Here is a 21,342-nt window from a genome sequence, read left to right as displayed (position 1 = left end):
AATCATCCTTGATCCAAGGATCAGCTAAAAAGAAGAAAAGGAACTAGTGTCACTCATATTGCGCATGTAAATTTATTTCCAGTATTTATTTATCAATTTTCTAAATGGCACTTGTTTGTAAATGAACTCTTTAAAATGTATCATTATGGACTGTAATTATGTTACATCTGGTGCTTCAGACTGTTGACAATGTTGTTTTAACCCTTTAGCTTAAATACATTTTGGTTCTGAAAGCGATCTTAAATTCACTGATTATATTGCTGCTGCCAAATTGATCTAATTGAAGCCCATATTATAATGACATAATGAGTATATCAGCAGTAAGAACTCATTAATGTTCATTATTTCAAAATAATGTTCCATTGCACCAAAACTATATGATGATAAGATGCTTTAACTGTCCTCTCATGCTGGGGTAATCATGACTGCATTTTATAAAATGAAGCAAATGGAATTATTTGTCATGTTAAGGTTGATTGATTACAACAAAAAAAATCAGTAATACGTTGAACAACTACAAAATCTGGCATAAACACAAAGGTGTTCTTAGCCTTTTTAATATTGAACAATAAAATGACTTAAGTATGTGCAGCTGCTATTTGATACAAAAACAATGCTTTTCTTGGTCTGAAACTTCTGCTCTTTATTCTCCATAGATGATGCCTGATCTACTGAGTTCCTTCAGTATGTTTTGTGTTACTTTTCACATGTTACTAGTTCAATACAAAGGATTTTTGATGTTATTTGCATGCAGTGCTCAATTGTCATTAATCTAACCTGCTGTTACAAGACTATTGAACATTCCCCTAGTGCAATAGAATAGATTCATGACTTCACAATTTACCTCATTATGACTCGTACTTAATTGTTACTTATTGAGATACTACATGGAATAGCCTCTTCCGGCCCTTAGAGCCAAACTGCCTCGCAATCCCCCGATTTAACCCTAGCCTAATCATGGACAGTTTAGAATGACCTACTAACTGGTATGTCTTTGGACTGTAGGAGGAAACTGGAGCACCCGGAGGAAACCCATGCAGTCACGGGGAGAATGTACAAACTCCTTACAGGCAGTGGTGGGAATTGCTAGTACTATAAAGTGTCGTGCTAACCACTACACTACCATGTCACCCTGCACTTCCTCTAACAGGAACACTATATTCTGCATTCCATTATTATTTTACCTTGTACTACCTCAGTGCACTGTTGTAATGATTTAATCTGTAAGAACTGTATGCAATTTTTTCACTGTACTTCAGTACATGTGTCAATAATAAACCGATTTGCCAATTTTTTTTCTTCCAAGGGCATGTTTTAATCAGTTACCTCTTGTTCTTTTAAAGCTCAGCCAATATAAGTCCTATTTGGATAAGATTATTTCAGTATTTCAATGTTTGCAGATGAAATATATTTTGAAAATTTGCAAACTCATAGGAAGTAATTGACTTAAGAAATATTTTGACAAAAATTAACATTCCTGTTGAGGTAATTTAATATACAGGAATGTGAAGAGATGAGAAATTGTTGAAAGAATGGGCATGGATCATAAACTAATATCATGCAGTAATTATATATATAAAACTAATATAAACAGCTTCGATACTGGATACCGTTTGAACGTTACTGGACTTGGTAACTACAGGAGCAAATTTAAATTGATAATTAAAAGAACCTTTGGCGATAGCATATTTTTATTAAAGGAGTGAAGGGTTAGTTTATGAAGAAAGGTTGATCGGGGTAGCCTATATTCACTGGAGTATAGTAGACTGACATGTATGATCTTGAGGGGTATTTCTAAGGTGGAGGAGCACACAAAATGTTTGCGGAGCTCAGCAGGTCAGGCAGCCGCTTTGGACAGGAATAAGTGACTTGGCAAAGACTAAATGGGCTGAAGGGCTATGATTCTTTGAGCAGTCAGCATTTTGGGCCATGACCCTTCATCAGGACTGGAAAGGAAGGAGGAAGAACCATCCTGGCCTACTGAGTTCCTCCGGCATTTTGCGTTTGTGTGTATTGCTCTGGATTTCCACCATCAGCAGAATCTCTTGTGTTTTTGAAAAGGTGGATGCTAATTGGTTGTTCCCCTGTGGTCCATAGTTTGATTAGCTGGCTGGTGGTGTAGCGGCATCTGCATTTGACTTTGAGGCGAGTGGTCCCGGGTTCAAAAGCAGCCGGCTTTTTGTGTGCTTTTCATCCGTGCTGCTGGGTTGAGGGTCAAGCTAGCAACTTGGCCTCATAATAAACAGACAAAATGGTAAAGAAACAGCAAGGTTGCTGCCCAATGTATCACAAGGTGCGGAGAGGAACAACAATTAAAATAGTTTCAGATGGAGGTGAAGAAGAACTTCTCCCAGAAGGTTGTGAATTTTTAGAACAAGAGTCAAGGAATATGAGAGGCAGGTGGCAAAGTGGTGTTGAGGTTAACATCAGATCAAGCATGATCTTATTGAATGGTGAACGGGCTTGTGAGGACAACTGATCTATTCCAAGGCAACACTCACAAAATGCTGGAGGAACTCAGCAGGACTCCGTCGATTTTATTCCTTTCCATAGATGCTGCCTGACCTGCTGAGTTCCTCCAGCACTTTTTGTGTGTTGACCTATTCCTGCTTCTGTTTTTCAGTCGTTCATACTACAAATCATGTTATTCCTGATCTCTTACCTAATAATTTCAGCAACTCACTCTGGAATAAGGAGCATGACTGAGAAACCCATAAATCTTACTACTGTTTTTGCTTACACTGTTCACATGAAATGTGGTCAGTCATTCGTGTTGAGTGGTAGTTGGATATGTCTGTAGAAAAATAATTATGATTTTCTTGTTCTTTTTTCAGTATTTGAGATTTTAGCTTTCATATTTGTACAGTACTTTTGTACCGGGGAAAATACTTTCATGCCATAATGGATATTTATAGAACAGGGCGGTCCGTTCAGCTTATCAAACCATGTTGCTGACAGCTCTTTCTGAGATCAAAGAGACTGCTCCACTGCCTCGTTGTTTCCCCATTATTCCTGCTTAGGAAGGAGAGATAAATGCTTGCAGTTTCAACTACTTCCTATGGCAGGACAGCTTCTTGCCCCAGGATCTTTTTTGCAATTGAATTCTTTCACTTCAAAGTCAAATTTGAGCTTATTGCCATATGCACAAGTACCTGTCTGCACAGGTGTAATGAAAAACTTGCTTGACGCACATAGCATCCTAGATGCAGCATTCACAAGAAAAACATAAACATAAATTATACACAATCTTTACAAAAAAATGCAATTAGAACCAAGAAAGGCCATTTTGGTGCAAAGTGATCATAGTGTTACTAAACTGTAGTCAAAGGTTTGGTAGCTGTTCTTGAACCTGCTGGTTTGGGACTTATGGCTTCTCAGCCTCTTCCTCGATGATAAAAGATGGCATGGCCCGCAAGATGGGGATCTTTGATGATAGAAGTTGCTTTCTTGAAACAATGCCTCCTATAGATACTACCAGTGGTGGGGAGGGATGTTCCGATGTATGTATTGGTTAGAGTCAATTACTCTGTGCATTTCTTGCAGTGTTGTGCATTTGAATTGCTTTAGCAGATGGTGATGCAACCAGTCAGGATACTTTCAACTGTGCATCTTGAAGGACAAAGTAATAAATAGCTGAAAACAAAATGCTTCAATACTATTAACAAGAGAAAATCTGCAGATGCTGGAAATCCGAGCAATACACAAAATGCTGGAGGAACTCAGTAGGCCAGGCAGCATCTATGGAAAAAAAGTACAGTCAATATTTCAGCCCAAAATGTCGACTGTACTTATTTCTATAGATGCTGCCTGCCTGCTGAGTTCCTCCAGCATTTGTTTGTGTTGCTTCAATACTATTATACATGGCTAAGTCAAATAGTTTTTAGATGGTATTTGTATGCAATATGTTTTCTTCACTGCATCCATCTTAACTTTACTCTTTTCTTTTGTATCCTCAAGGTTTTCTTCACTTGGTGCTCATGAGACAATCATGATGGTGATATTTTAGGAATTTGCCACATAGTATGGCTGCTTTTCGATCCCAGCGTGTTACAAGGTCTTCAGTTGGGTCGAATGGTTTGGATGAAAACTTCTGCGGACGAACTTTGAGGAATCGGAGCATAGTTCACCCTGACGATTCCTCCCCTCTTCCTCAGTTAAGATCGCGATCACCGAAGAAGAAGCAAGAAGCCACACCACAACAGAAAGGCACAAGCAGTGGGAAAGTTAGTGAATGTAAGCAGCACCAGACCCGAGAGTCCTGGGCGAGCCCTAGAAAAAGGGGACCCTTCTGTTCTGAGAAAGATATTCACGAGAAAAAGCCTTTGGACATCTGTGACCCGGTATTACCCGTCTTCAAACGGGTAAAACGATGCTCCCGCTCAGAGCCTGTGGATGGCTTGGAGGAAGCATCGCCACCAGTTAAGAACGAAAAGACTTCGCTCGAGCGGAGAGGCTCGGCTGTAAGCAATGATGGGGACTCAGCGCAGCTCAAACGTGCTCGACGCTTTCTTTTACTGGATGATTGTGACAAAAGGGAGATCAAAAGAGTGAAGGACTTGGATGGCGGACATGAGGATTCATTGCTGCTGAAGGAGGTGTCTGCTCACCAGGCTGCTAATGGGATCAATGAGAAAGATGTTGCTGCTGCTCCAGAGCATCGTGAGTGTGAACCTCTTCATTTGAACAATAAACCAAAACATGTTGATATGCGCGCTCCCATTTCACCAACAGAAACTGAAAACATTAATTCCGGTGGTCATTCACCGCTGCTCAATGGCAGTAAGTTGGCCACAATTTCAGAGCCTGACGTGCCTTCTAGAGACTCGGAGTGGGAAGACCACAAGACAGTAAGTGACTGCCACTCTGGGTCGCAAACCAGTCAGTCACAGCAATCTACTGCTTTTTTAGCAACTGAAAACCCATCGCAAATCAGGGAATCAGAGGAAGAAGTCGACGTTGTGGGGTATAGCTCATCCCTGTTGAAGGAGCAGTGTTTTGAAAATGCCGGTTGCAGTATAGATGCTGCTCAGGATGTTGAACAGATCTCAGGGATGGCTGACTATTCTGCAGTGCCAGACTCTGGATTAGGGTCCTTCTTTAAATCCCAAGAACACAGATATGCACTGAGAACTTCGCCAAGGAGGGCTGCAGTTAACAAGGGCAGCCCTCAAAAGATGTGTTCACCCCCCAGGGACAATGGGCAGGTGGAAGATAAATTTCCCAGTCTTAATGAATGTGAAATGGACATTGGTGCAGTAGTGGCTTCAGACAGGGAACGTTGTGCGAAATTGGAAGAGGATGACTCTCAGGCTAAAAGGGAGCTGCCTCTAGATGGGGCTGGAGACAATTGCAGTGGTAATGTACCCAACTCACCTGCGCAGCAGGGGCTGGATAGAGGGCATTTGCCCCCAAGCAGGGAGAATAGCAGCCAACAGTCTAGAGAAGAGGAGGAGGAGGAAGAGCCTGATGTATACTACTTTGAATCTGACCATGTGGCACTGAAACACAACAAAGAGTATGTGTAACTATGGTAACCATGACATCAGTTTTTCTTTGTTCCCTTTTTCAAACGACGTCTGGTTTTGCCTATTTTCACAAAGCACGTTGAATGCAAACAGAATTATTTGTTTTGCTGATACCTCAACAGTTTATGAATATTCTTTGTACATACGTAGGGAAGAAAAGTTGTTTGAGAGTACTTAAAATGTTGCTGACTTCATGTGTACATAGCATAGGTACGTCAGCATGGAGGTAATTTTCTTGCTAACGGCACTGATTTGGTAAAATGTGATAGGAGATTTTGGAGTTTGGGGGAATCATGATATGGAAGCTAGAACCATTATTGATATAGTAGAGAATGTTCTTTTACAATGTTTTTATATAGATAACTTCCTTATGGAATGTATCTCTGGTGAGACTATGACTAGATTGCAAATGTTGGGATGTATTTTTTGATGTGGAGCCCACTGAAAAATAATTTGAAACCTCTTCTTAGTTTTAGTTTAATTTTATCATTTTGTGTTTAATACCCTTTGTCGCTGATATATTCTTTGTTTGGATAATTAGAATCCCCAAATTCATTAGTATGGACCTCAGTGCGTGCAGCATTGCAGTATAATTTTCTTCATTTGTACATGAGCCAAATTCGCTTCCCCAAGATCTCCTGCATTTGCTTAGAGAATTTGTGAGTTTGTTAGCAAAAAAAAAGCATTTCTTTGATAAAGCAGTTTGATAAAACCATAGTCAAGTTTTGAATTTCCGGCATCTTTATAGTGGACGACTTGAAATCATTTTATATATATATATAAAGCGCCATCCTGCCTTGGTAGCTTTGCACTTGTGTATTCATCTGTACTTTGTCCAGCAGTTGGCATGAATATGAGCAGGTGTCGCGAAAGGAGATCTTTTATTTTGAAAGCACTATTCATGGCCCTAAAGCACTCTGCAGCTTTTGAAATATTTCTGAATTTGTACCATATTGTTGTTTAGGAAGTGTAGGAGGCACTTGGTGCGCGGAAAGAGCTCACAAACAACATCAGATTAATCACCAAATAATCAGTTTTCAGAGTTTTATTGAGGATAAATGTTGGCCAGGATTTACCATTTTGCTTCTTTAAATGATTCTGTTGAATCGTTTATGTTTCTCAGAAAGTAGCTACAGTCTCTGTTCGTTATCTCATATGAATGAAGGCACGCACTACAATGATGCACTTGTACTGAAGTGCCAGCAAGGTTATGCACTCAGGTCTGGAATGAGCATAAACCCTTGATGCATTTGAGAATGTTACTAATAAAGGTTGGCTTTGTGAGCAATTGCTTGTTGTGCTAAACCAGAAAGAGATAGATGATGATTTCCCCAACATCATTTGTACATGAGCCAAGTTCACTTCCCCAAGATCTCCTGCATTTGTTTAGAGAATTTGTGAGCTTGTTGGCAAAAATAAACATTTCTTTGATAAAAAGGAAGAAAACAAACATAAGAGCTTGATTTGGAAGGCCATTTCCCCCATTTAGCCTGATCTTGGCTATCTGCACATAGCTTCACTCTTCCTTCAGAGTGTGGTTTGAGTAAGGAATGAGCTGTAGGCAGAGTAGTGGATGTGGATTCAATTTCAACATTCAAGAGAAAATTGGATAGGACATGGATGGGAGGGGTAGGGAGGGCTATGGTCTGGGTGCAGATCAATGGGACTAGGCAGATAATAATTCAGCATGGGTGAGATGGACCGAGGTTCTGTGCTCTAGTACTCTACAACTCCAGCTACCTTTTCCTCCATGTTCCTTGTACCCTAAATTACCAGTACCTTATCAATCTTCTATTTACAATTGACCGAGCACCAATTGCCATCTGATTTTTAAAAAATCTCACAATAATACTAAACTCTAATGTAGCGCATACAAAGTGCTGGAGGAGCTCAGCAGGTCAGGCAACATCTATGGAAATGAATAAACAGTCTCGTCCTGAAACATCGACTGTCTATTCATCTCCATCGATGCTGCCTGACCTGTTGAGTTCATTCATTATTTTGTATGTGTTACTTTGGATTTCCAAAATCTGCAGGATCTCTCGTGTTTATGCTTTAATGTAGAAGTGTTAACCCATTTTTGAAAAGTCTTGGATCCAATTTTAGACTTGACCCCCACCCCCAACCAGTGGAAGCACTTTCAAGAGTCAAGATTATTTTTGTCATTCTTAGTACGTAGGTGTAAAGGAGAATGAAATGATTGTTACTTCTGATCCAATACAGCATAAACAAAACAAGCATAAAGAACACAATTAAAAAAAAGATAAGTATTAATATATTAAGATATACAGGCTGATTGTATGCAAATGAAGTGATACTGGGTACTGTACATAAAGTGACTGACAGGAAATGATAAAGTGGTGGTGGGGTGAGTTAATGGGTGGAGGTGTTGATCAGCTGATGGTTTGGGGTAAGTAACTGTTTCTGAGTCTGGTGGTCCTAAGTGTAGATGCTGTGTAACCTCTTTCCTAGAAGTGGGACAAACAATCCATGAGTAGGGTGGGTGTAATCCTAAATGATGGTGATGGCCCTTTTCTGGCATATCTCTAATGATTCCCCTTAATGTTATGTCAGTGAAATCACCCCTTAACCAGATTGACAAACCTGATGTCTGCATTCTCCTTCTAATTTAATCGCTTGAATTTAAAATACCATTCAGATAAACATTCATCTTCCAAAAGCAGATGTTTCTGATGGTGTCTAGACTGCTCTCAGTAATCAGATATGATCTAAGCAGAATGTGGTACAGCTGGAGTTTAATTCTATCTGCTCTGAATGCACTCGTGTTTATACTGCACATGGGACTCGAGATTGCACCAATCTTTCCTCAGCCTTTCACAATATCTAGCCTTGAACTTCTCAGTTTTTACCGGCAGCTGAGAAAATACACCCGAAGGCCCACTTAAAAGAAAATAATTTTACGCTCATGAACTTCTGTGTCAGCAATAGTTTATAATGTTAACCATGCACTTGCTTGAAGAATGAAGATTTTAAACTGTAGATTTTGCACATGGACAATTGACCAATTTCACTTGTTTGTGAACATGTCACTAACTAAAAATACAAGTGACACAGATGACATATAGGTTTACTCATTGTTGCTAAAAATTTAATTGCAATTAATTGTAGAAATCTAAAAGTAATATATTTACCAAAGCTTTTTCTTAAATACCTGCAAAAGCTGATTTTGTTCAACTTTGATAATTACCTAAAAGGCTCCCGTAAATGTTTTTCCTTTAAATCTGAAAATTATTTTTGTTGTTGCTGGTGGTGTAGACTCAGGGTAATAACCCAAAGCTACGAATTTGAATTTTGCCATGGAAATTTGAAAATGTGGTTAATAATCAAGATTTATAAAAATGTAGTCGTAATAATAATGACCACAAATCTTCCTGACTCTTGTAAAAACCTGGTTCACTAATTTCCTTTGTGAGAGAAAATTTGCCGTCCTGACCTTGCTATAACTCTTGATCTGCTGCAGTGTGGTTAACTCTCAGTTTCTCTCTGAATGTCAGACAAACACCCATCCAGGGTATCACTTCCATCAAGGAACAAAATCAAGTATTAATCCGCAGTGAAGATGAGAAAGGGAAAGGTTAGGACAAGGAGCATATCTGATGAGGTTAGTGTTTCCCTGATGGAAGTTTGAAGCAAAGTCATCTGACCAATGAGTTCATGGGACAGTTGGAGAGAGAATTTGGTCCTTTGTTGCTGGAAAAAAAATAAAGGCAGTTTAAGAACATAAAAGAATTTCAGTGTGCAGGGCGTCAGGACCTACGCAGCAGATCAGCCTGTGCTGATGAAGAGAGGAGAACAAGAAGAGAGAGAGAGAGAGCTCCCTTGCGCGCACACCCCCCTTCTGTGCCCACCCCCTCGCACACACCCCCCTCAAAACCCCTCCTCCTGTCCTTGCACTCCCTCGTACTCCCTCTCTCACTCTCCTGGAGGAACCCAGCAGACCGGCAGGTTAGCTAGAGCTAGTTTCTATATAGAGGGATAAACAGTTGACATTTTAGACCGAGACCTTTCATCTGGACTCTTCCCCAGGGCATCACTGCTCAATACAAGAGGACATGGCTTTAAGGTAAGGGGTGGGAAGTTCAAGGGGGATATTAGAGGAAGGTTTTTTACTCAGAGAGTGGTTGGTGTGTGGAATGCACTGCTTGAGTCAGTGGTGGAGGCAGATACACTAGTGAAGTTTAAGAGACTACTAGACAGGTATATGGAGGAATTTAAGGTGGGGGCTTATATGGGAGGCAGGGTTTGAGGGTCGGCACAACATTGTGGGCCGAAGGGCCTGTACTGTGCTGTACTTTTCTATGTTCTGTGGACTAGAAGGGAAGAGGGAAAAAAGCCAGAATAAGGAGGTAGCGGGAAGGGATGGAGTACAAGCTGGCAGGTGAAACTATGTGAAAAGGTTGATGATGTGGCCCATCCTGATACAGAGAGAGCTTCTCTATTGAAATCAATATTGAATTTTGAAGACAGCAAAGTACCTGACAGGACCTGAGGAGCTTTTTCCTCAAACTTATATTAGTCCTCATTATAACAGTATGAAGGCCAGATTCAAAAAGGGCGGTATGGAGTATAGGATAAAGATAAGTTGAGTGGAGCAAGAGCAGGCTGAAACAGTGGATAGGTTGGGGCAAATCTGTTAGTGGATCTTCAGAGTTCAAAGTAAATTTATTATCAGAGTACCTATATGTTACATATACTGCCTTGAGATTCATTTTCTTGCAGGCATTAGCAGGAAAAAAAGTCAATAGAATTTTACAAAAAATAGCTAGAATGACTGACAGACCCCAGTATGTAAAAGAAGGGAAACTGTACACATACAAAATAATACTGAGAGCATGAGTTGTAAATAGTTTGAGTATGAAGGTTATAGAATCAGTTCAGAGCAGTGGTGAGTGAAGTTATCCACACCAGTTTAGGAGCCTGATGGTTGTTGGTTAATAACTAGTGTGTGAATCTTTAACAGGATGCCAGAGGTGGGCTGTGGGATAGGGAGCTCCAAGGCAGAAAGCTATGGAGGGAAGACCTCCCAAGGAAATGGTCTCCTTTATTCCCTGAGCGCTATTCAAATTCCAACGTAAATTCATTATCGAAGTACATATTTGTCACCATATATAACCCTGATATTCACTTTCTCAAGGGCGTACTCATGAAATCCAAGAACTATAATAGAATCCGTGAAAGACTGGAACCAACAAGGCGGACAAACAACCAAGGTGCAAAAGAGTAACTTAATAGTAATAATACATAAATAAGCAATAAATACTGAGTACATGAAATGAAAAGTCCTTGAAGGAGAGTCCATAGGTTGTGGGAACAGTTCAGTGATGGGTGAGTGAAGCTGAGTGAAGTTATTCCCAATGGTTGAAGGGTAATGACTGTTCCTGAATCTGGTGGTGTGAGACCTGAGGCTTTTGTACCTTCTTCCTTATAGTAGCAGCGAGAAGAGAGTATGTCCTGGGTGTTGAGATCCCTGACGGTGGATGCTGCTTTCCTGCAACAGCACTCTGTGTAAATGTGCTCAGTGTAGGGGGGGGGAGGGGGCTTGAACCGTGAGATTTTTGTAGGATTTTCCATTCAAGGGCATTGGTATTTCCATCCTAGGCTGTGGTGCAGCCAGTTGATATACTCTCCACCACACACCTTTAGAAGTTTATCGAAGTATTAGATATCACGCTGAATCCTTGCATACATCTAGGGAATTAGAGGCGCTGCCGTGCTCTCTTCGTAATTGAACTTACGGGCTAGGCCTGGGATAGGTCCTCTGAAATAAGGATACTGAGGAATTTAAAGTTTCTAACCCTCTCCACCTCTTATCCCCTCATGAGAACTAGCTCATGGACCTCTGTTTTCACCCTCCTGACGCATCTCCTCCTCCACATGTGGTAATGGAGATTGTGGAGGAGATGTTAGACAATAAGACCTTAGAGCAGAATTAGACCATTCAGATCATCAGGTCCGCTCCACCATTTCATCATGGCTGATTCCAAATCTCATACCCCATACACCTGCCTTCTCACCATATCCTTAGTTGCCGTGACCAATCAGGAAACTATCAGCTTCTGCTTTGAATATACCCATGGACTTGGCCTCCCCCGCAGTCTGTGGCAGAACATTCCACAGATTCACTACTCTTTGACTAAAAACAATTCCTCCTTATCTCTGTTCTAAAAGGTCGTCCCTCAATTCTGGATACCTCCACCAGAGGAAACATCCTCTCCACATCCACTTTATCTAGTCCTTTCAGCATTCAGTAGGTTTTAATGAGATTCCCACACATTCTTCTAATTTCCAGTGAGTACAGGCCCAAAGTTACCAGATGCTCCTTATATGTTAACCCCTTCATTCTTGGAATCATCTTCGTGAACCTCCTCTAGATTCCAATGACAATACTTCTTTTCTGAGATAAGGGGCCCAAAACTGTTGACAATACTAGTTACTAGCCTGACTAGTGTTTTGTAAAGCTTCAGCATTATCTAATTGTTTTTATATTCTATTCCCCTTGAAATAAATGCCCACATTGCATTTGCTTTCTTCACCTCAGACTCAACCTGTGAATAAACCTTCTGGGAGTCTTGCATGAAGACTCCCAAGTCCCTTTGCACCTCTGATGTATGAATTTTCTCCCCATTTAGATAATAGTCTGCACTATTGTTCCTTTTACCAAAATGCATTTTCATGCATTTTCCAACACTGTATTCCACTTGCCACTTTTTACCCATTCTTCCAGTTCATCCAAATCTTGCTGTAATTGCATTGCTTCCTCAGCACTTCCTACCCTTCCACCTATCTTTGTATCATCCGCAAACCTTTCCACAAAGCCATTAATTCCACTATCTAAATCATTGACAATGTGAAAAGTAGCAGTCCCAATACTGACCCCTGAGAGACACCACTATAGTCACTGGCAGCCAACCAGAAAATGCCCCCATTATTCCCACTCGCTGCCTCCTGCCTGTCGGCCATTCCTCTATCCATGCTAGTATCTTTCCTGTAAAACCATAGGATTTTATCTTGTTAAGCAGTCTCATGTGAGGCACCTTATCAAATGCTTTCTGAAAATCTAAGTCAGTGACGTCCACTGCCTCTCCTTTGTCCACCCTGCTTGTTACTTCCTCAAAGAATTCTAACAGATTTGTCAGGCAAGATTTTCCTTGACAGAAATTATGCTGACTGACTGATTTTATCATTAGTCTCCAAGTACCCCAAAACCTTGTCCTTAATAATGGACTCCAGCACTATCCTAGCCTCTGAGGTTAGGCTAACTGGCCTATAATTTCCTTCCTCTTATCTTCCTCCCTTCTTAAAGAGTGGAGTGCCATTTACAATCTTGTAGTCCTCCGGAACCATGCCAGAATCAAGTGATTCTTGAAAGATCATGACCAATGAAACTGTTATTTCTTAAGCAACCTCTTTCAGGACTCTGGCATATAGTCCATCTGGTCTAGGTGGCTTATCCACCTTAAGACCTATCAGTTTGCCTAGCACCTTTTCCTTTGTAGTAACAATAGCACTCACGGACCTCTGGCACACAATAAAGACTGAAGCAAATTACTTATAAAGTGTATCTGCCGTTTCTTTGTCCCCCAGTACTACCTCACCAGCATCATTTTCCAGTGCTCCAATATCAACTCTCATCTCCCTTTTATTTTTTATATAACTGAAAAAACTTAGTATCCTGCTTTGTTTTATCGGCTAGTTTGCCCTCATATTTCATCTTTTCTCTTCTTAGAGCCTTTTAAGTTGCCTCTTGTTGGATTGTAAAAGCTTCTCAGTCATCCAGCTTCCCACTCACTTTTGCTACATATGCGCTTTCCTTGGCTTTTATGCAGTCCTAATTTCCCTTGTCAGCCATGGTTGCCTACCCCTGCCACTTGAGAACTACTACTTCAGTGGGACATATCTTGCCTGTGCCTTGTGAACTATTTCCAGAAACTTCAGTCATCTGTGCTCCGCTGTCATCCCTGCCAGCATCCTCCTTCAATCCACCTGGGCAACCTCCTCTCTCATGCCTCTGTGTTTCCCTTTATTTCATTGTGATACTGCTATTTGTGTCTTGTGCTTCTCCCTCTCAGATTGCAGTATGAATTCAATCATATTATGATCATGCCTCCTCGGGGTTCCTTTATGTTAAGCTAATTAATAAAATTGGGATTATGACACAACACCCAGTCTAAGATGGCCTTTCCCCAAGTAGGCTCGAGCACAAGCTGCACTAAAAAGCCATCTTGCGGGCATTCAACAAATTCTCTCTCTTGCGATCTGACATTAATCTGGTTTTCCCAATCCTCTTGCATATTGGAAGTCCCACTTTACAATTGTGATATTACCCTTTCCAGCCCCCTTTGTAATCTCAACCCCACATCTTGGCTACTATTTAAAGGCCTAAATATGATTCCCATAATGGTTTTTTCACTTTTACAGTTTCTTAACTGCACCCACAAAGATCCAACATTCTCTGACACTGTCACCTCTTTCTAAAGATGTAATTCCATCTCTTACCAATAGTGCCACACCACCGCCTATGCCGTCCAGCCTGTCCTTTCAATGCAAGGTATATTCTTTTATGTTAAACTTCCAACTATGACCTTCTTCCAGCCACAACTCAGTGATGCCCACATAGTCATACCGACCAATCTTTTGCAGCATGGGTTCATTCACCTTATTCTGAATGCTACATGCATTTACATACTGCACCTTCAGTCCTGCATTCCTGACTCTTACAAATCTTGCCTCTGTGGTACAACTTTGCTCTTTGCTCTGCCTGAAGTTGTACCCAATCATTGGCTTGTCCTTCCTTACATTTATATTATATATTACATCATCTGCTTGTAAACCTGCTGGCTCATCCTCAGCTCTATCATACTGGTTTCCATCTCCTGCCATAATAGTTTGAACCACTCCCATCAGCTCTAGTAAACCTGCCCGCAAGAATATTGGTCCCCCTCAGATTCAAGTGCAACCTGTCCCTTTTGTACAGGTCACACCAGACCCAGAAGTCCCAATGATTCAGAAATTTGAACCCCTGCCCCTTGTTCCAATTCTTCAGCCATGCATTTATCCGCCACCTCGTTCTATTTCTATCCTCACTGTTGTGTGGCACAGGCAGCAATCCTGAGATTACTACCCTTGAGTTCCTGCTTCTCAGCTTCTTTCCTAATTTCCTGTATTCTGTTTTCTGGACCTCCTCCCTTTTTCTGCCAGTGTTGTTGGTACCAATATGTACCATGACTTCTGGCTGTTTACCCTCTCTTTTCAGAATATTGTGGATGCTTTCAGAAACATCACGGACCCTGGCACCTGGGAGTCAAACTACCATCCGTGTTCTCTTTCTGTCCCCCTAACTATAGAGTCCCCTATTACTGCTCCCATCCTCTTCGGTTTCCTGCCCTCCTGCCTTTCCAGCCACAGGGCCAGACTCGGTGCCAGAGGCATGGCCACTGTCACTTCCCCCAGTTAGGCCCTACCCCCCCAACAGTACTCAAAATGGAGTACTTATTTTTGAGGGAGACAGCTGCAAGGCTGCTCTCCAATACATGGTGTTGTTGGCAATCTGATCTGATTGGCATCTGCAAGTGAGGAAAGCGAGGATCCAATTGCATATGGGGGTATTGAGACCATGGTCTTGAAGCTTATTGATTAGTTTTGATAGTATTGAATGCCGAGCTATAGCTTATAAAGAACATCCTGATGTATGCATCTTTGCTGTCCAGATGTTGCAGGGTTGAGTGAAGAGCCAATGAAATCACATCTGCTGTGGACCTGTTATACTGGAAGGCAATTTGGAGTGGATCCAAATCATTTCTCAAGGAGTTGATGTATTTCATCACCAACCTCTTAAATCACTTCATCACTGTGGATCTAAGTGTTACTGGAAGATAGCCATGGAGGCAGGTTGACGTGATTGATGCCTGCTTGATGGGTACCTCAGACAACTGAAGTGAGAGGTTAAAGGTATTGGATGAACACTCCAGCCAGTTGGCTTGATATTCAGTGGTGGGTGGGGTCATGGTTTAGAGGGAACTCTTAAGGAGAGCAAATATCTGAGAGCAAACATTTGGTTTCATTGAGATAGAGATCACTTCATTGGACTACTGCAGTGCTAACTTTGTTGTAGGGTTTGATGTCATTCTGTGGGCGGTAGGAAAAATATCCCTCTAGTGTTTGATGTCTGTGTCATTGTAGATTCTAAATTGAATTCTGCACGTTCAGAAGGGTGTAGTTTCGGGAGAGTTGGGGGGGGCGCTGGAATAAAATCAAGGTGGTCTATGTTGCTTTGGCGATTAGCAATAAATAGGTCTAAAGAGAGCAAGAGGCAAGAAGAAGAATCGGGACGCGAGAGAGAGCTAGAAAGAGGTGAAAGAGTCTAAGGAAGACTCCTGGCCAAAGAAGATAGTGGAATATCAGGCTTGAGATTTTACTTGGCCTTTTCCTCACTTTGCCAGTTGTAGATCCACACTGGCCTTGTGGAGCCAGTAGTCCAAGGAAAAAGGTTTAGGCCTTACCAGGAAAATTCTTATCCAATACATCATTCAAGGCAGTGTTTGTGGGTTTATATAACATTCAGATAACTGATAGAGGCAGGGAAGAAGGGAAAGAAATATGATCTCTTAAGTTGCAGAATGTTCTTACTTCGAAATATATCATTTGTTGTCTTGGACGTCTATCATCAGCACAGTAGGAGTGATTTCACTGCAGGATTGCTGTATGTCAAGGGAGTTCACCATTACCTTTACAAAACTCTGGTTAGACCACATTTAATGTATTGCTCATTACAGGGGACGTGGAGACTTTGCAGAGGATACTTACTAGGATGCAGTGTGGTTTGAAGAATGTGCTGTGAAGAGAGGTTGGGCAAGCAGGGGCTGAGGGAAGATTTGAATGAAGTTTATAAAATTCTGTATGACACGAATAAACAGCCAGTATCTTTTTGCGAGAATGAAATAGGGTGGCACGATAGTGTGGCGGTTAGCATAATGCTATTCCAGCACCAGCTATTTGGGTTAAATTCCCCCACTATCTGTGAGGAATTTGTACATTCTCCCCGTGACCATTTGACTTTCCTCCAGGTGCTCTGGTTTCCTGCAACTTTCTAAAGATATGTGGATTAATCGGTTAATTGGTCACATGGATGAGATGAAGTGGCAATGCCTTGTTGTACCGGAAGTGCTTGTTACTGTGCTGTATATCTAAATAATAAATAATAAAATTTCCTGTGCTAGTGGGCATGTATTTAAAGTGAGCATAGGAAAGTACAAAGAAGAGGAAAGGTTTTTTTAAAACACAGTTTATGGTGTGGGCTATGGAACACACTGCCAAGGGTGGTGGTCGAGGCAGGTAGCAAAGAAGTGCTCGAGACTCAGCACATGAAAACACAGAGAAAGAAGTGATTATATTAATTAGGAGCAATTAGTTTTAATTTATTTGGTACAACAGTGTGGCAGAAGGACCTGCCCTGTGCTGTGCTCTTCTATGTTGTTTTACCTCCCTGAGGTCATCTAGGGCTGAACAATAGACAATGGCGCCCCCTCAAAAGAAAACATTTAAAATAACTTGGCTTTGTCTTGGTGCACTAAGATAAAACTTCAGATGGAATTTGTTTATAATTTATCTGTTCTTTCCACCAAAGCCATTTCCTCCCTAAAACGCATTACTGAATCAGCCATGTGTACTCTGTAATTCAGCAGCTTTTTTATTGGCACTTTCTTCATGTCAGGGAACAAATTAATAACTTATTCAATTCATTTTTACACTCTTTCATGGTGTGATTTCATCTTCCAAACTCTGGCTTGTTATTACAGAACTATTACATTTTTGTGCCATGTATTGGATAAGAAAAATTTTCCTGGCAATGCCTAAACCTTTTTTCCTTGGAGCCTTGAACAAATTCCCTAACAGCAGATTCCATTCCTCCCTGATCTAAACTTTTGCAGCCTTGAATTTAGCTTCCTTCCTTATATTCATTTTCACCACAGCTGCTTAATCCTACCATTGTAATGTTCCATCCTGTCACAGCTCGTCTGTTGAAACCCTCAACCATACCATTCTTGATTTTCACTATTCTAATCTTGTTTTGGCTGACCTTCTATCTTCCACTCTCCCTTGACTTGATTTCATCCCAGTCCCTGTTGCCAGTTTCATAAATGTTCAAATTCTGTTCACACATCACCCACCTATGTTGTTGGCTCCCGGTTCACCACCACTTCATTATTATAAGACCATAAGGCATAGGGGTAGATTATGCCTTTGGCCCATTGAGTCTGCTGTGTTATTCTATCATGACTGATTTATTATCTCTCAACTCTATTCTCCTGCCCTTTTTTTTAAATTTTATTTTTATTTTTATTTGGATAAGGAATTCACAAATATCATGTACTTTTTTCACACATATAACCTTTTCCATTTTTTTATATGTATAAAACTACAATGATTTATACATTCTTAAGTACACATTGAGATGATATAAAAGGAAAATAAACACTTAAATAGATAATTATATACTGTGGTAAATCTAACCTATTAGGCTAAGTAATGGTATTAGTTGTTAAGAAAAATGGTAATAATAGTTTCCATATAACCCTTCTGGACCATTTCCACTGGTCCAAAATGTTGTATATAAGCCTATGTAACAACCATTGTAGGTGTTTATATCCTAATTTGTTCATGCTTGCTCCTGCCCGCAGACATAATTATCCAATCCCTATGTACTTATTTACTTAATTTTTTCATTTTTTTATCCCTTTCCCAAATCTTTCCCTTTACTTGTGTTAATTCTCTATTTTTCCAAAAGAAAACAAAAAAAAAAGACATTTAGACTAGGGCTGCTTACGTTAGCAATATTACTGTGTTGATGAGAAGAGCAGTATAAATCATTAAGAGAGTCATCTAAAGTCTGCTCGCATTGGGGTTATATATTCAATCCATTTATTCCAGATTTGATAACATTTTTCTTTTTGAATTCTCAGGGAGTAAGTCAACTTTTCCATTTTAAATATTTCCCAGATAATTTCGTGCCAATCTTCTAATGTAGGTGGTATTGGATTTAGCCATTTTCTAGTGATTGATTTCTTACTTGCCGCTAAGAGGACCTGCAGCAACTTTATATCTTCCTTCTGTTCAAGAAACAGTACATGCCCCAAACAGAGCGTCTCAAAGTTCAGAGGTATCTGGGACCTAAGTACCTTAACTAATGTTCTATGAATACCTTCCCAAGATGGACTTAATTTAGGGCAATCCCAGAAAATATGAAAATGATTTGCCTCCTTGGAGCTGCACCTTCTCCAACACATCACATTTGTATCTTTATATTTTTCCTGATATGGGGTCTTGAAGTATCTTATAATGTTTTTCCAACAATGTTCTCTCCAAGTCAAAGAATTAGTCGAGGACCATTGAAAGCTGCAGATTTTCCCCCAAGCCTCCTCTGAAAGTACCAACCCCGCTTCTTTCTCCCACTTCTCTTTAATATACAGTGTATTTACATTTTTAGCATGGGAGAGTGCATTATATAATCGAGAAACTGATTTACTAGGTATTGAACTGCAAGCCGAATTCAGAATCTTGAAAAATTCTAATTCTACTGTTGATAGGTCTGTATATCTACAACTCTGGTTAACATAGTTTCGTATTTGAAGGTACCTAAAAAAGTCATTATGTTCTAGGCCATGTTTGTCCTGCAGGATTTGGAAACTTTGTAATACTCTTTTATCTATAAATGAGAGGTAGGTTGTAAGACCTTTCTTTATCCATAGCTCAAATCTTTTATCTCCTCTGTTGGGAAGGAATTCGGTATCATATGCACACCATCTAAAGAGTTTTAACATGTTATTAATTCCACATGAATTAACCACCTTCTGCCATACTTTTAATGTAAGATTTATCCAACTGTTTTTAAATTTTTCCAACTGGGCCATCAATCCTTTGTCAGCTATTGAGGCCTGTGGAGGAAAACTGTCAACTAATCCAAATTCTATTTCCTTCCATCTAGCCTTATATTCCCTATTACACCAATATAACAGAGGGATTATCTGTGAGGCATAAAAATAATTTCTCAAGCAAGGAAGAACCATACCTCCTCCTTCCTTCCCTAACTGTAAGGTGTTATATCGAATTCTAGGTTTCTTTCCTTGCCAAATGAAGCAGGAAATCCATTTGTCCCATTCCCTGAATTGATTATCATCCACCTCCACTGGTAAAGTACGGAAAAGATACAATAACCGAGGAAGAATATTCATTTTTATAGTATTTATCCTTGAATTTAAACTTAAAAAGGGGATAAGATTCCATCTATGCATATCTGCTTTTATCTCTGAGAATAATGGCCCATAATTTACCTGTGACAGTTTTGAAAGATCCTTCGGCAGGGTTATTCCTAAATATTTTAATGATTTAGCTTCCCACTTAAGATCGTATGTATCCTGCAATTTTTTGGATGATGTATAATTTAGGGACATAACCTGCATTTTCTTTACATTTATTTTATAACCTGATATTTTCCCAAAGTCATCCAATAGTGTAAACAATCCTATAAATTATTTTTCTGGTTCACTCAGATAGACCAAAACATCAGCTGCGAATAACGCCACTTTCTGTTCAATCCCTGCCACCTTGATACCTTTTACGATTTCGCTCTGTCTTATTAGTTGGGCAAGCGGTTCAATATATAGCGCAAAAAGGAGAAGAGAAATTGGGCATCCCTGTCTAGTGCCTCTCTCTAAGATGAAGGAGTCAGAGAGGTCCCCATTTATCTTAATTCGGGCTGTAGGGCTGTCATATAGAGTCTGAATTACTTTAATAAAATTTTCTTGAAAGCTGAATCTTCCTAACACTCTGTATAGGAATGCCCAACTAACCGAATCAAAAGCTTTCTCGGCGTCCAACCTACTACCATTGTCTCAGTCTCGTTCTTATTAACCTGTTCTAATATGTGCAGAGTTCTCCTTATGTTGTCCTGTGTTTGCCTTTGTTGAATAAATCCAGTCTGGTCTAAGTGGATTAGGCCAGGTAAAAGCTTTTCCAATCTGGGCGCTAATATAGATGTAAATAGTTTGTAATCTAAATTAAGAACACTAATTGGCCAATAATTGCCACATTCTAGTTTATCTTTACCCTCTTTAGGAATAACTGAAATAATCGCTTCTCTCCAGGAAGGTGGAGTTTCTCCTCTCTGCAAGATCCAATTAAAGGTGTTAAGTAGTAATGGGGCTAACTGTGTCTTCAGGGACTTGTACCACTCTGAGGTAAACCCATCAGAACCCGGGGACTTTCCAGCCTTTAACCTAGAGATGGCCACGTTCAGTTCTTTGACAGTTACTGGTTCTAATAAACTTTCATTTTGTAAATCTGTAAGTTTAGGTAGATCTAAAAAATTCAATACACTGTCTATATAGGGCTCATTGGGGGCCCGGGGTTGGGAGTACAGCTCTCGATAATATGTTTCAAAACTCTCTTGAATTTTCCCTATTGTACTCTCCACAAGCTTTGTCTTTGGATTCTTTATTTTATGAATTGTATTGTCTGCTTGTTGTTTTCGTAATTTATATGCTAATAATCTAGCTGATTTACCTCCTACTTCATAATTCTTTTGTCTCAAGTAAAGAAAATTTCCAACGTATAAATATCGTCAATTTCACTTTGCAATTTCCTAATTTCCTGTTTTCGATTTGAATTTCTTTTGTTGCTATCTACAACTTGAAGTTGTTTTAATTTTCCTTGAAGGTCTGCTAATTTTTGTGCATTGATTTTTTTCATGTGAGTGGTAATGGAAATAATTTTCCCTCTCAGTACAGCTTTCAATGTATCC

The 21,342-nt window shown here is 40.1% G+C and overlaps 1 protein-coding gene across 5 annotated transcripts in view; it reads left to right on the top strand.

Annotated features, from left to right (window-relative positions):
- zzz3 (zinc finger, ZZ-type containing 3) overlaps positions 1 to 21,342 on the top strand; it is a 173,416-nt gene that overhangs the window by 64,574 nt on the left and 87,500 nt on the right. For 4 of the 5 annotated variants that reach the window (XM_063064726.1, XM_063064727.1, XM_063064729.1 and 1 more), the window contains one exon: positions 3,958 to 5,515. The exons of the other annotated variant lie outside the window; for it this stretch is intronic. In XM_063064726.1, the coding sequence (XP_062920796.1) occupies positions 4,023 to 5,515 (1,493 nt within the window). In that variant the 5' untranslated portion in view covers positions 3,958 to 4,022. The remainder of the gene's footprint in view (positions 1 to 3,957; positions 5,516 to 21,342) is intronic. 5 annotated transcript variants of the gene reach the window in all.

This window comes from Mobula hypostoma, chromosome 12 (genome assembly GCF_963921235.1).
Source record: "Mobula hypostoma chromosome 12, sMobHyp1.1, whole genome shotgun sequence".
NCBI lineage: Eukaryota > Metazoa > Chordata > Chondrichthyes > Myliobatiformes > Myliobatidae > Mobula > Mobula hypostoma.
Note: the sequence above shows the minus strand (reverse complement) of the source record. Positions and strands in the feature narration are given on the sequence as shown.